The sequence below is a fragment of the Heteronotia binoei genome, chromosome 8 (genome assembly GCF_032191835.1).
Source record: "Heteronotia binoei isolate CCM8104 ecotype False Entrance Well chromosome 8, APGP_CSIRO_Hbin_v1, whole genome shotgun sequence".
Taxonomy (NCBI): domain Eukaryota; kingdom Metazoa; phylum Chordata; class Lepidosauria; order Squamata; family Gekkonidae; genus Heteronotia; species Heteronotia binoei.
The window spans coordinates 130,514,902-130,531,032 of record NC_083230.1 but is presented as its reverse complement, the minus strand read 5'-3'; the positions used below and the strand labels follow the sequence as shown (position 1 = coordinate 130,531,032).

The window sequence follows — 16,131 nt, the reverse complement described above, 5'->3', positions numbered from 1 at the left end:
AGAGCAGCTCCCAGGCACTGAGTGTTGGCAGTAGAGATTGCACAATGGATGGGGATGGTGGCTAAGGGGTAGAGCATCTGATTGGTAAGCAGAAGATCCCAGGTTCCATCCCCAGCATCTCCAACTCAAAAGGGTCCAGGCAAGTAGGCGTGAAAAATCTCAGCTTGAGACCCTGGAGAGCTGCTGCCAGTCTGAGGAGACAAGACTGACTTGGATGGACCCAGGAGGGTCTGATTCAGTACAAAGCAGCTTCATGGGAAAGGGCTGTGTGGTTCAGTGTTAGAGCATCTGCTTGGTAAGCAGAAGGTCCCAGGTTCCATCCCCGGCTTCTTCAACTCAAAAGGGTCCAGGCAAGTAGGTGTGAAAAACCTCAGCTTGAGACCCTGGAGAGCCGCTGCCAGTCTGAGGAGACAAGACTGACTTGGATGGACCAAGGGTCTGATTCAGTAGAAAGGTATATGTTCATATGTTCCTATGTCCCAGCCAGCCAAGGATTGAGAACTCAGGGACCTGAGTCCGGTGGTGTAGCCCCCTGTAGCCTTTTCAGTTTGGCCTCAGCCCCATTTTTGAGTGGGGGAGATGGAGCTGATCCTGCGGGGAGAACTCTCCACCCAGGCTCAGATGGGCCTCTCCTGCGCTGCCCGGTTTCAATGGATTAAAAGGGGAGAAAAACAAGGAAGCATTTAAGGGAAGACACCAGGTTTTGCTGGGCACTGGCTATGCTGGGATTGGACCCCCTTTCCTTGGAGTTCTTGAACCACAGTGGCACTGGTTTTGCAAAAATGCCTCCCCTTCAGTTTCTACTGCAGAGACTCTCTGGTTTGACTCCGACCTTGCTTTTTTCCCTCTTTCCCCCTCCACTGGATATAATGGTGAATGGGGACACTTTCTCCAGGGGCCCATAGAATTGGAACCGAGGTCCAGTCTTTTTGAAACTTGAGCAATATTTGAGTAGAGGCACCAGAAAGTACACGGAATATTTGGTGTCTCTATAAAAAAAACAGACCTCCCCCCAGACACCTCCGAAAGACCCCCATATAGACTCCTCAAAAGGGGATCATTGACTATAATGGTGCCCATGGGCTATAACGAAACTGAAGGTATGTAAAGGTCTTGTGGACCCTTTAAAAGTATCCATGGAGCTATAGCTTCACCAAGAGTGCGCTCTCTTTAAACATCATTTAACTGTGGCTATCCCGTTTTCCCGGATAATTCCCAAATTATCTAGGATTGGTTATGCTCAATAGCTGGAAATACCACCCCACCACACATATGCAACTGAAAGAAAATACCTATAAGGCAGGGGTGGCCAACGGTAGCTCTCCAGATGTTTTTTGCCAACAACTCCCATCAGCCCCAGCCAGCATGGCCAATGGCTGGGGCTGAAGGGAGTGGTAGGCAAAAAACATCTGGAGAGCTACCGTTGGCCACCCTGCTATAAGGTATTTTCCAGCTTTTTTTTTGCTTGGATAAAGCCAAACGCACACCCTTAGTTTCAATTCATCTGTGCTGTAAGACCATCCAAGATCCCATTTAACGCCAGGGAATTCCATAGGTCAGTTGTTCATGGTATGAAGAACTTCATGTCAATTTAGTCCTCTAAGAGATTCTCTCTCTCCACCTTTGCCACACCTTAAGTATTTTTGTAGATCTCTATCACATCACCCCTCCACTGCCTTTTTGCTAAACTAAGAAACTCAACACTTATCTCTATAAAAGCTGAAATAGTCCCAAGAGAGCTAATTCTATACCAGAAACATAAGCCTACGTGGAATTATACACAAACACACGTACAGTTGGGAGTCCTGTTTTTGCCTATATTAATTTCTGTTCCTTCCCGGCCCTTTCCTTCCAGATGGAGCCCATAGCAGGTGGAAATCAAACACAGGTGATGGAATTCATCTTCCTTGGTTTCTCCGGTATCTCAAGGGGCCACACCTTTCTATTCCTGGCCTTCTTAGCGATCTACTTGATCACCATAATTGGGAACACCACCATAGTCACTCTGATCCAGCTGGACTCCCGCCTCCACAGCCCCATGTACTTTTTCCTCAGCCATCTCTCCTGCTTGGATGTTTGCTACTCATCCGTCACTGTCCCCAAGATCCTGGCAAACTTCATGAGTCGGAAATTCACCATTTCGTACAACCAGTGCATGGCCCAGATATACTTCCTGATGACGTTTACAGCTACAGAGTGTGTCTTGCTGGCCGCCATGGCCTACGACCGCTATGCCGCCATTTGCCAGCCACTGCGCTACAGTCATCTCATGAGCAGCCAAGTCCGTGTCTCTCTGGCCACTTTTTCGTGGCTCCTTGGCTTCTTGAACTCAGCCTTCCACAACGCCCTGACCACCAACCTGTCCTTCTGTGGGTCCAACCAGATTGACCACATATTCTGCGATGTTCCACCGCTCCTGAAAATCGCCTGCAGCGACACCTATGTCAATGAGATGGCTCTTCACACAACCAGCGTCTTTATAGACTTGATCCCATTCCTATTTGTTGTCGTCTCGTACATCTACATCCTGTCCGCCATCTTGCGGATTCGCTCCAACACTGGCCGGCGCAAGGCCTTTTCCACATGTGCTTCCCACTTCGTGGTGGTCATCATCTACTTTGGGATGTCCAAGTTGAACTACAACCGCCCCAGTGCTGGCTACTCCTTGGAAATCGACATTCTGATCTCCACACTGTATTGTATCATCACACCCATGTTGAACCCGCTCATCTACAGCTTCCGCAACAAGGAGGTGAAGAACGCCCTGTGGAAGGCACTGGGGCTAAAGAGTAAGGAACACAATTCCACAAAGAAGCAGTGAGAGAAAAGCTGAACCACGATCCCATACCAGATGAACATCCACTTTCCCATCTTCCCCTGATACCTTCTGTAGGTTGCTCAGCTGATATGCCCTATACAATGCATTTTCTTTGGTTTCAGTCCTTGATAGCTTTAGCCATCTCTCCTGGGCTGATGCTGACAGGATTCTGGGCACTGTTATGCCCACCAGATGTCTGTTGAACCCATCCCCCTCATGGCTGGTGAAAGATGGTGGCAAGGGAATACCAGGTCCCCTGGTGGGCAGTATCAATCTATCCCTGGATTCAGGGGTCTACCAGTGGGACTGAAGAAGTTGATGGTTGTATCAAAGAAACCAACCTTGGATCCTTCAGGTCCTTCCAATTACCACCCAAGTGGCCCCATGGTGCAGAGTGGTAAAGCTGCAGTACTGCAGTCCAAACTCCCTGCTCACGACCTGAGTTCGATCCCAGCAGAAGCTGGTTCAGGTAGCCTACTCAAGGTTGACTCAGCCTTCCATCCTTCCGAGGTTGGTAAAATGAGTCCCCAGCTTGCTGGGGGGAAAGTGTGGGTGACTGGGGAAGGCAATTGCAAACCACTCCGTAAAAAGTCTGCCGCGAAAACGTCATGATGCGATGTCACCCCAGAGTCAGAAACGACTGGTGCTTGCACGGGGTTCTACCTTTACCTTTTTTTTTTTTAATTACCACCGTGTCTCGAATCTTTCATTTCTGTGTAAGGAAATAGAGAGAGAAGTTGTGGAGCAGCTCCAGAGCTTCCTGGATGACACATCAGCTCTGGACCCATCCCAATCCAGCTTCCGCCCTGCCCATGGGATGGAGGCAGCTCTGGTCGCCCTCACACATGAGCTTTACAGGCAGCTGGATTGAGGCGGGTCAGCGCTGCTGATATTACTAGATCTTACAGAAGCGGTTGACACAGTTCATTATCATCTTTTGACCTGCAGCCAAACTGGAGAGCCAGTTTGGTGTAGTGGTTAAGTGTGCGGACTCTTATCTGGGAGAACCGAGTTCGATTCCCCACTCCTCCACTTGCAGCTGCTGGAATGGCCTTGGGTCAGCCAGAGCTCTCTAATCTGGGAGAACCAGGTTTGATTCCCCACTCCTCCACTTGCAGCTGCTGGAATGGCCTTGGGTCAGCCAGAGCTCTCTAATCTGGGAGAACCGGGTTTGATTCCCCACTCCTCCACTTGCACCTGCTAGCATGGCCTTGGGTCAGCCATAGCCCTGGAAGAGGTTGTCCTTGAAACAGCAGCTGCTGTGAGAGCCCTCTTCAACCCCACCCACCTCACAGGGTGTCTGTTGTGGGGGGGGAAGGGAAAGGAGATTGCGAGCCGCTCTGAGACTCTTCGGAGTGGAGGGCGGGATATAAATCCAGTATCTTCCTCTACCTCACAGGGTGTCTGTTGTGGGGGAGGAAGGTAATGGAGATTGTGAGCCGCTTTGAGACTCTTCGGAGTGGAGGGCGGGATATAAATCCAATATCTTCATCTACCTCACAGGGTGTCTGTTGTGGGGGGGGGGGTGGAAGGGAAAGGAGATTGTGAGCCTCTCTGAGACTCTTCGGAGTGGAGGGCAGGATATAAATCCAGTATCTTCATCTACCTCACAGGGTGTCTGTTGTGGTGGGGGGGAAGGTAAAGGAGATTGTGAGCCGCTCTGAGATTCTTCGGAGTGGAGGGCGGGATATAAATCCAATATCTTCATCTTCCTCACAGGGTTACTGTTGTGGGAGAGGAAGGTAAAGGAGATTGTGAGCCGCTCTGAGACTCTTCGGAGTGGAGGGCGGGATATAAATCCAGTATCTTCATCTTCCTCACAGGGTTTGTGTTGTGGGAGAGGAAGGTAAAGGAGATTGTGAGCCGCTCTGAGACTCTTCGGAGTGGAGGGCGGGATATAAATCCAATATCTTCATCTACCTCACAGGGTGTCTGTTGGGGGGGAGGAAGGGAAAGGAGATTGTGAGCCGCTCTGAGACTCTTCGGAGTGGAGGGCGGGATATAAATCCAGTATCTTCATCTACCTCACAGGGTGTCTGTTGTGGGGGAGGAAGGTAATGGAGATTGTGAGCCGCTCTGAGACTCTTCGGAGTGGAGGGCAGGATATAAATCCAGTATCTTCATCTACCTCACAGGGTGTCTGTTGTGGTGGGGGGGAAGGTAAAGGAGATTGTGAGCCGCTCTGAGATTCTTCGGAGTGGAGGGCGGGATATAAATCCAGTATCTTCATCTTCCTCACAGGGTTTCTGTTGTGGGAGAGGAAGGTAAAGGAGATTGTAAGCTGCTCTGAGACTCTTCGGAGTGCAGGGCGGGATATAAATCCAATATCTTCATCTTCCTCACAGGGTTTCTGTTGTGGGGGAGGAAGGGAAAGGAGATTGTGACCTGCTCTAAGACTCTTCAGAGTGGAGGGTGGGATATAAATGCAATATCTTCATCTACTTCACAGGGTGTCTGTTGTGGGGGAGGAAGGTAAAGGAGATTGTGAGCCACTCTGAGACTCTTCGGAGTGGAGGGTGGGATATAAATCCAATATCTTTTTCTTCTTCTTCTTCAGCCTTGCCAACATTGGAGTTCGGGGGTAGCCTTTAAATGCAGACAGAGGGTGGTGCTCGGTAAGAGGTGTCATAAAACAGTGTTGTTTTATGATTTAGAACCACCCAATTGTTTTCTAATAACCTGTGCTTAACTATGTTGATATTTTCAATAAAAAATTTAAACAAGTGGAGGGGGGGGGGGGACAACTATTTTGCAGAGAAGAGTGTTGGGCGATATCGGTCCTTGCAGGAGAAAAGATGCCCGGGGAAAGGAGGGCAAATGGAATGGCTGGGCAGAAACAGAAGTGCTTCTTATCAAAATGAGTTGGAGGTGGGCTTGCCAATTCCCAGGTGGGGCAGGGGAACAGGTCAAAAACCTCCGCGAAAACCAGCTTCCAAAGATAATAATCAACAAAACACTTAAATAAATATCAGAAAGTCTTTAGGTCAATACAATTTGGAAGAATGATACATTTAGAATCTACAAACCCACACCCAAAGTCATTTCAAGGCAATTAAATGTCCAAACCTTCATAGAGGTGCAGGCAGTAATTCTAGAGGTAGGGTTGACCACGGAGACCAAAGTTCCAAAACTTCCTTCCATACAGCAAGGCACAGTGAAGAAAACACAACACGGTAATACTTGATCCCACGTTTCGCAGAGCTGTACATAAATATAATAAACCAGACATGAAATATTTAGCATATCCTTTCAAGGACAACCTCTGCCAGAGCTATGGCTGACCCAAGGCCATTCCAGCAGGTGCAAGTGGAGGAGGGGGGAATCCAACCCGGTTCTCCCAGATAAGAGAGCTATGGCTGACCTAAGGCCATTCCAGCAGGGGCAAGTGGAGGAGTGGGGAATCAAACCCGGTTCTTCCAGATAAGAGAGCTCTGGCTGACCCAAGGCCATTCTAGCAGGTGCAAATGGAGGAGTGGGGAATCAAACCCGGTTCTCCCAGATAAGAGAGCTATGGCTGACCCAAGGCCATTCCAGCAACTGCAAGTGGAGGAGGGGGGAATCAAACCCGGTTCTTCCAGATAAGAGAGCTCTGGCTGACCCAAGGCCATTCCAGCAGCTGCAAGTGGAGGAGGGGGGAATCAAACCCAGTTCTGCCAGATAAGAGAGCTCTGGCTGACCCATGGCCATTCCAGCAGCTGCAAGTGGAGGAGGGGGGAATCCAACCCGGTTCTCCCAGATAAGAGAGCTATGGCTGACCCAAGGCCATTCCAGCAGCTGCAAGTGGAGGAGGGGGGAATCAAACCCAGTTCTGCCAGATAAGAGAGCTCTGGCTGACCCATGGCCATTCCAGCAGCTGCAAGTGGAGGAGGGGGGAATCCAAGCCGGTTCTCCCAGATAAGCGAGCTCTGGCTGACCCAAGGCCATTCCAGCAGCTGCAAGTGGAGGAGTGGGGAATCCAACCCGGTTCTCCCAGATAAGAGAGCTCTGGCTCACCCAAGGCCATTCCAGCAGGTGCAAGTGGAGGAGTGGGGAATCAAACCCGGTTCTCCCAGATAAGAGAGCTCTGGCTGACCCAAGGCCATTCCAGCAGCTGCAAGTGGAGGAGGGGGGAATCAAACCGGGTTCTCCCAGATAAGAGTCCGTACACTTGACCACCCACCAGATGTCACAGTCAGGGGACCAGGAAGGGCCTTCTACTGGCTGCCATCAGTCTGGTACAGGTCTGTGTAGGAGGGCTCAGAGCACCCATCTGACCCTTCTTCCTTCCTTCTCAGCAATTATCTTCAGGGCTTTTTTGTAGCAGGAACTCATTTGCATACTAGGCCACACTCCCCTGATGTAGCCAGTGCATGGTCTACTGTAAGCTCCAGGAGGATTGGCTATATCACGGGGGTTTGGCCTCATATGCAAAGGAGTTCCTGCTACAAAAAGAGTCCTGAATATCTCTATCCATAACCAAAAAGACACGAGGACCCAGGCAGTATAAGAGCAAATTGTTTATTGTAAGTGCTCAAGAACAAACAAGTGGATTGTAAAGTTATTAGTGCAGTTTGTAAACAAGGAAACACAGTAAAGGTGGTACAGTGAAGTGGTGCAAGCCAGTTGCTGTAGTGGTTAAGAGCATCGACTCTTACCTGGGAGAACCGGGTTTGATTCCCCACTCCTTCACATAAACCTGCTGATGTGACCTTGGATCATTCACAAGTTCTCACATGTCTGTTCTGCTCAGGAGCAGTTTCTGTCAGAGCTCTCTCCGCCCCACCTACCCCACAGGGTGTCTGTTGTGGGGAGGGGAAGGGAAAGGAGATTGTAAGCTGCTCTGGATCTCCTTTGGCTAACAAAGGGCGGGGTATAAATCCAATGTCTTCTCTTCTACAAAGAAAATAAAAAGCCTGATGCAATCAATTATACGTTCCCTCCTCCTGATTTCAACTCACTTACCCCTCTTTGAATGAGGGAACTCTCCTGCTGCAGCCTCTCTTCAGCTCGGTCTTTCCAGAAAGAACACACCACCTCTAGCTTCCAGGTCCCACCTCTCTATCCTCCATTGGACAAGTTTCCCCTCCAAAACTGAGGCCCATCCAATCAGAGGGACAGAAGGGATTCTGGGAGATGTAGGCCCACTAGCAACCCCAATGTAAGCTTCTCCAAAAGCCTGTAGGCCACACTAGGCCTAAGATCATGACAAAAGGCCAAATAGCTAGAAAGTTTCCCAGTCGTACATTTCCTGTTCTGATGTTTATCTCTCACATTTTATGCTGTCGTTCCTCCAAAGACCTCAGGAGGGCCCTCATTCTTCTCTCCTCTCCATTTTATCTTCTGAGCAGCTTTGGTGGGTACATCAAGCTGAGAAAAAATGACTGGCATAAGGTCATCCAGGGAGTGTTGTGGACTGAGTGGGAATTAGAACCCAGCTCTCCCCGTTCTTAATCCAGCAACTCTTGACAGTGACTCAATGTAGAGTAGGGGTCTCCAACCTTTTTTGAGCCTGTGGCTATCTTTGACTCAGGACAGTGGATGCAACCACAAAATGTCTGCAAATGAGATTAGGTAAATAAGGGAAATAAGGCTGTGAGAGCTGGGCCATAAGGAAGGCCGAGCACAGAAGAATAGATGCTTTTGAGCTGTGGTGCTGGAGAAGACCCTGATACTGGGAAAGACAGAAGGCCAAAGAAGAAGGGGACGGCAGAAGATGAGATGGCTGCACAGCATTACTGATGTAACAAACACGAATTTGAGCAGACTTCAGAGGATGGTGGAAGCCAGGAGGGCCTGGCGTGACTTGGTCCATGGGGACACAAAGAGTCGGACTCAACTGTGCGACTGAACAACAACACAACTAGAGTCCCTTGGACTGCAAGAAGATCCAATCAGTCAGTCCTAAGGGAAATCAACCCTGACTGTTCCCTGGAAGGTCAGATGCTGAAGCTGAAGCTCAAATACTTTGGCCACCCAATGAGAAGGGAGCACTCCCTGGAGAAGACCCTGATGCTGGGAAAGACAGAAGGCATAGGAAGAAGGGGATGGCAAAAGATGAGATGGCTGGATAGTGTTACTGATGTAACAAACACGAATTTGAGCGGACTTCGGAGGATGGTGGAGGACGGGAGGGCCTGGCGTGACTTTGTCCATGGGGCCGCAGAGAGTCGGACTCAACTGTGCGACTGAACAACAACAAATAAGGGAAAGAAACATGGTGGAATTGAGATAACTGTGTAGAATTATTTACTTAGTAAACAATATTGATTGCACACTCTACTATTAGGCACTCTTACTGCTTAAAAAGATCGATTTATGTAATTAAAGAAGAATATGATACAACTTAATGTACATTCATGTTATGTTGTTGTTCAGTCACACAGTCGAGTCCGACTCTTTGCAACCCCATGGACCAAGTCATGCCAGGCCCTCCTGTCTTCCACCATCCTACAAAGTCTGCTCAAATTCCTGTTTGTGACATCAGTAACGCTGTCCAGCCATCTCATCTTTTGCCATCCCCTTCTTCTTTTGCCTTCTGTCTTTCCCAGCATCAGGGTCTTCTCCAGGGAGTGCTCCCTTCTCATTGGGTGACCAGAGTACTTGAGCTTCAGCTTCATGTTATATCACAATGTAAAAATTAACAATACAATATGAACATATATTGTAGACATTCACAAATTCCATTTCTTTGTATATAAACACAGAGTCCATGATCTCTACAGAATAATTTTCTCTTCTTATGCTGAGTATTCAAAAGGTGCTAGCAATTCTCTCCAGAATAAAAGTGACACATTTCTGGTGAAAATAGGCATTTTTCGATAGTATCCTTCGTCCGACAAATTACTTGATTATTCTGGAACAGAATACACAAGTACTCATGATACATCACTCAAATAAAGATCTTACTTGAAAGTAGTTGCTGAATTCATACTCAGAACTCACCCAAAGCTCAATTCATTGCAAGTGCAAAACACAGTGGTCAATTTTATAAGACTCAAGAGGTTAAGAACATAAGAGAAGCCATGTTGGATCAGGCCAATGGCCCCTCCAGTCCAACACTCTGTACCACACAATGGCCAAAATACACACACACACACACACACTGTGGCTAATAGCCACTGATGGACCTCTGCTCCATATTTTTATCCAATCCCCTCTTGAAGCTGGCTATGCTTGTAGCCGCCACCACCTCCTGTGGCAGTGAATTCCACATGTTAATCACCCTTTGGGTGAAGAAGGACTTCCTTTTATCTGTTTTAACCTGACTGCTCAGGTTTTTCCGTGTGGTGTTGAAGCCATGTTCTATCATTAATTAGAAATCCTGGAACTAAATATAAAGATGCTTACAGTATAATGATGCATCATTCTTAATCAATGTTAGTCAAGAAAGAGAAAAGAATGCCTTGTGAAACTGACCGCTTTTTTTTGCGCTTACAATGAACTGAGCATCTGTGGACGCTTTGTAGAGTATGTCTCCCAGCACACATCAGGGAAGCCGAAGTCACCCATCACTGCCAGAGCATGTTGTTTGGAAACCCTGCCAAGTTGTTCAAGGAGGGCAGCATCCACCACACATCATGCTCACCACATTTTAAGAAGGATATAGACAAGCTGGAACAGGTCCAGAGGAGCGTGACGAAGATGGTGAGGGGTCTGGAGACCAAGTCCTATGAGGAAAGGTTGAAGGAGCTGGGCATGTTTAGTTTGGAGAGGAGGCAGCTTAGAGGTGATAGGATCATCATCTTCAAGGACTTGTGTTTTAACAATTTATTGATAACATATGGTTACAATATTTAATTATATCCTTTCTATCTCTAACCCATATGGTATTTTCTATCCCCCCTCCCTCCATTATTAGACTTCCCCCAAAGTTATATATTTGATTTCAATTATAAAGTACCCCTAACCAATCAAAGTTCAATGTCTTTTTCTTCTCATACTAAAAAATTGTCCAATGTCTTTTTACGTTCCACTCTTGCTCTATATATCTTTTAACTTTCTTCCACTCATTTTTAAACACGTCTAAATCATAGTCTCTTAAAGTTCTTGTTAATTTATCCATCACGATAAAACTTTCACAATCCAGTCCCATTTCTCTGGTATTTTTTCTTGCTTCCACGACTGCGCATACAATGTCCTAGCAGCTGAGAGCAAATACCAAATTAAAGTCCTGTCTTCTTTTGGAAATTTTTCTAATTGTAATCCTAGCAGAAAAGTCTCTGCAACTTTCTTGAAGTCATAACCCAAAATTTTAGAGATTTCTTGTTGTATCATCCGCCAAAACTTTTTCACTTTTTCACAAGTCCACCACATATGGAAAAAGAACCCTCATGATTTTTACATTTCCAACATCTATCCGACATCTTTTTACTCATCTTTGCCAATTTTTTCGGAGTCATATACGACCTATACATCATCTTAAAACAGTTCTCCTTAATATTCTGACATGTTGACATCTTCATCGAGTTCTTCCAAAGGTACTCCCAAGTATCCATTTGAATTTCTCTGTTCACATTGATTGCCCATTTGACCATTTGAGATTTTACTACTTCCTCTTCTGTAGACCATTTCAAACCATCTTCAAGGACTTGAAGGGCTGTCATCTAAAGGATGGTGTGGAATTGTTTTCTGTGATCCCAGAATGGGTTGAAATAAAATCAGAAGAGTTTCTGGCTCAACATTTGGAAGAACTCCCTGTCCGTTAGAGCGGTTCCTCAGTGGAACAGGCTTCCTCCTTGGGAGGTGGTGGGCTCTCCTTCCTTGGAGGTTTTTCAACAGAGGCTAGATGGCCATCTGACAGCAGTGAAGATCCTGTGAACTTAGGGAGAGGTATTTGTGAATTTCCTGCATTGTGCAGGGGGTTGGACTAGATGACCCCGGGGAGTGCCTTCCAACTCTGTGATTCTATGGTCAGGAGGAGGTGTATAGCAGATTCTGACACAACATTGTCTGGCCTTCCTTCCCTTATCCTCACCCAGATATCTTCCACTGGGCTTTCACACCTGCTGCCCTGTGTTCATGAATCCTGCCATTGGACAAGTTTCTAGATGTAAGTTCCCATTTATCCCCCAAATGTGGGCAAATGGACTTTAGGGACTCAAGCCCAAGAACCACCTGATTCAGGTCCCTGAGTTGTCGGTCCTTGGTGTCAGAACTTGTAACTTTCTCTCTGTCTGCATTGACCAAACTGACTCCATGCTGTAACCTAACACTAACACTAACACAGAGTCCATAGCCTGAGCAATTAACCCTGCGCCTCATAGCTATTCCAAATATTTAGGACTCCATGACGGGCGACAGATAGTCTCTGTTCAACATCCACAGGTGCCCTTTTGAAGACAGGCCGTTTGGCCTTCACCACAGGGAGGCATCCTCCCTTCTGATAACGAAGCCTGGGAAAGGAGACACCTGTCTGTAACCCGTGTGAATGATAGCTTTATTGTACTTCGCTGATGGCATAAAATGTAACCAACTGCCGGGACTCGGCATTACTGTTATCTCGTAGCTCTAGCACTGTAGTTCTTCAATAAAGATCCTTACTTTGTAACCAGTATTGGAATCGTCTGAAGTTCGTTCCAGTTCTGACACTTGGCTGCCTGGGACATAGGAACATGTGAACATATACCTTTCTACTGAATCAGACCCTCGGTCCATCCAAGTCAGTCTTGTCTCCTCAGACTGGCAGTGGCTCTTCTGGGTGTCAAGCTGACGTTTTCATGTCTATTTGCCTGGACCCTTTTGAGTTGGAGATGCCGGGGATAGAACCTGGGACCTTCTGTTTACCCAACAGATCCCCTACTACTGAGCCACCCTCCCTAGATAAGAAGGTGCCATACACTGAATCATCCCCTGGGTCCATCCAAGTCTGACTGGTCTCCTCAGACTGGCAGCGGCTCTACAGGGTCTCAAGCGGAGGTTTTTCATGCCTACTTGCCTGGACCCTTTTGAGTTGGAGATGCCAGGGATGGAACCTGGGACCTTCTGCTTACCAAGCAGATGCTCTACCACTGAGTCACCATCCCCATCCATTGTGCAATTTCTCCTGCCAGCAGGCCCCAAGAGGAAAACTTCTTTTCTGGACTCTTTCTTAGTTGTTCTTCCCTGTGACACCAATCTCTCTGTCTCTCCGGGGACCTCTCGCAGACTCTCAGAGAAAACAAAAACCCTCAGTCTTACCATGCTGGCTTCACCTGACAAAGAGCGCAAACCTGCAGCCTGGCTTTGGGGCTTCTGATGGGGGAGTGCTTGTGGGAGCTACTGAGATCCTTCCTGGGGGCTGTTCAGGGGGCACTTGGATCCACTTCCCAGCCTGCCTAGCAGGAGAGCAGAGAGCTGGAAACAAAGTCTCCATTCAGAAAGCGTTCTGCCTTCTCTGGGCCTCCAGCCTGTCTCTCCATGAGAAGAGGACTCCTCATCTGAGTGTCTTCACACACCCGAAAGCAGCCAACTGATTTCATTCGGCTGACAGAAGGAAGGTGAGTGGAAGAGCAAGGGTCTAGCAATGCAGCACCAGCCCTGGGAAAGCTTCCTTTTGGAATGGGGAAGGGGGATTGTTTCTTTGGAATACTGTGTACAATTCTGGTCACCGCACCTCAAAAAAGATATTCTAGCATTGGAAAAAGTGCAGAAAAGGATTCAAGGGTTGGAACACTTTCCCTATGAAGAAAGGTTAAAACGGTTGGGGCTCTTTAGCTTGGAGAAACGCCCCCCGAGGGGTGACAAGATAGAGGTATACAGGATTATGCATGGGATGGAGAAGGCAGAGAAAGAAGTCCTTTTCTCCCTTTCTCACAATACAAGAACTCGTAGGCATTCAATGAAATTGCTGAGCATTTGGATTAGAATGGATAAAAGGAAGTCCTTCTTCACCCAATGGGTGATTAACATGCAGAATTCACTGCCACAGGAGGCGGTGGCAGCTGCAACACAGCTGGCTTCAAGAGGGGATTAGATAAGAATCTGGAGTAGAGGTCCATCAATGGCTCTTAGCCACAGGGTATAGATGGAACTCTCTGTCTGGGGCAGTGATGCTCTGTATTCTTGGTGCTTGGGGCCACTATGGGAAGGCTTCTAGTTTCCTGGCCCCACTGATGGACCTCCTGAGGGCACCTGGGTTTTTTGACCACTGTGTGACACAGAGTGTTGTACTGGATGGGCCACTGGCATGATCTAACATGGCTTTTTCTTATGCTCTTATGTTCTTAACTTCCTCCATGATCTCCCTTCTAAATAAAAACATAAGAACATAATAGTAGCCATGTTTGATTAGGCCAATGGCCCATTCTGTCCAACACTCTGCGTCACAAAGTGGACAGAAAAAAAGGAGGCTCACAAGTGGGGCTAGAAACCCTTCCACTTTGCCCCCCCCCCCAAAACACTAATAATACAGAGCATCCCTGCCCCAGACAGTTCCAACAATATGCTGTGGCTAATAGCCACTGATGGACCTCTGCTCCATATTTTTATCTAACCCCCTCTTGAAGCTGGCTATGCTTGCAGCCACCACCACCTCCTGTGGCAGTGAATTCCATGTGTTAATCACACTTTGGGTAAAGAAGGGCTTCCTTTTATCCGTTCTAACTCGACTGCTCATCAATTTCATTGAATGCCCATGAGTTCTTGTATTCTGAGAAAGGGAGAAAAGGACTTCTTTCTCTACTTTCTCCATCCCATGCATCATCTTGTAAACCTCTATCATGTCACCCCTCAGTCGATGTTTCTCCAAGCTAAAGAGCCCCAAGCGTTTTAACCTTTCTTCATAGGGAAAGTCTTTCAAACCTGTAATCATTCTATTGCCTTTTTCTGGACTTTTTCCAATGCTATAATATCCTTTTTGAGGTGCGGTGACCAGAATTGCACACAGTATTCCAAATGAGACCGCACCATCGATTTATACAGGGGCAATATGATACTGGCTGATTTGTTTTCAATTCCCTTCCTAATAATTCCCAGCATGGTGTCATTGTTTAATTCACAGCAGGTTTTCTTCTTTGGCCTTCTGTCTTTCCCAGCATCAGGGTCTTCTCCAGGGAGTGCTCCCTTCTCGTTTGGTGGCCAAAGTATTTGAGCTTCAGCTTCAGCATATGACCTTCCAGAGAACAGACTGCGTTGAGTTCCGTTAGGGCTGACTGATTTGTTCTTCTTGCAGTCCAAGGGACTCTCAAGATTCTTCTCCAGCACCACAGCTATAAAGCATCTATTCTCTGCAGTGGAGAAGGAAATGTATTTTGTGAGCCCCCCCCCCCCCAAAAAAAAAGTAAAAAAACACACATTAATGGATGAAGACATCATACTTTGTCTTCTTCATGCTCTAAAAACTGCAATTTTGCTCAAGCCCATGTCTTAACTTTCTGTCCCCATTGCAAAGTCAAACTGAACCAGAGCCGGTGGTTTGGCTTCAATTCCAGATGCTTGAGAGCAGCTCCCAGGCACTGAGTGTTGGCAGTAGAGATTGCACAATGGATGGGGATGGTGGCTCAGGGGTAGAGCATCTGCTTGGTAAGCAGAAGGTCCCAGGTTCCATCCCCGGCATCTCCAACTCAAAAGGGTCCAGGCAAGTAGGTTGAAAAATCTCAGCTTGAGACCCTGGAGAGCCGCTGCCAGTCTGAGGAGACAAGACTGACTTGGATGGACCCAGGAGGGTCTGATTCAGTACAAGGCAGCTTCATGGGAAAGGGCTGTGTGGCTCAGTGGTAGAGAATCTGCTTGGGAAGCAGGAAGTCCCAGGTTCAATCCCTGGCATCTCCAACTCAAAAGGGTCCAGGCAAAGAGGTGTGAAAAACCTCAGCTTGAGACCCTGGAGAGCCGCTGCCAGTCTGAGGAGACAAGACTGACTTGGATGGACCCAAGGTCTGATTCAGTAGAAAGGTATATGTTCATATGTTCCTATGTCCCAGCCAGCCAAGGATTGACAACTCAGGGACCTGAGTCCAGTGGTGTAGCCCCCTGTAGCCTTTTCAGTTTGGCCTCAGCCCCATTTTTGAGTGGGGCAGATGGAGGTGATCCTGCGGGGAGAACTCTCCACCCAGGCTCAGATGGGCCTCTCCTGCGCTGCCCGGTTTCAATGGATTAAAAGGGGAGAAAAACAAGGAAGCATTTAAGGGAAGACACCAGGTTTTGCTGGGCACTGGCTATGCTGGGATTGGACCCCCTTTCCTTGGATTTCTTGAACCACAGAGGCACTGGTTTTGCAAAAATGCCTCCCCTTCAGTTTCTACTGCAGAGACTCTCTGGTTTGACTTCGACCTTGCTTTTTTCCCTCTTTTGCCCTCCACTGGAAATAATGGTGAATGGGGACACTTTCTCCAGGGGCCCATAGAATTGGAACCGAGGTC

General features: G+C 47.7%; 1 protein-coding gene across 1 annotated transcript; it reads left to right on the top strand.

Annotated features, from left to right (window-relative positions):
• Positions 1-1,855: 1,855 nt before the first annotated feature.
• LOC132575808 (olfactory receptor 5V1-like) lies at positions 1,856-2,821 on the top strand. Its single transcript, XM_060244498.1, has one exon. It carries the CDS (start codon positions 1,856-1,858, stop codon positions 2,819-2,821), a length of 966 nt encoding a protein of 321 aa, XP_060100481.1.
• The last annotated feature ends 13,310 nt before the right edge of the window (positions 2,822-16,131 follow it).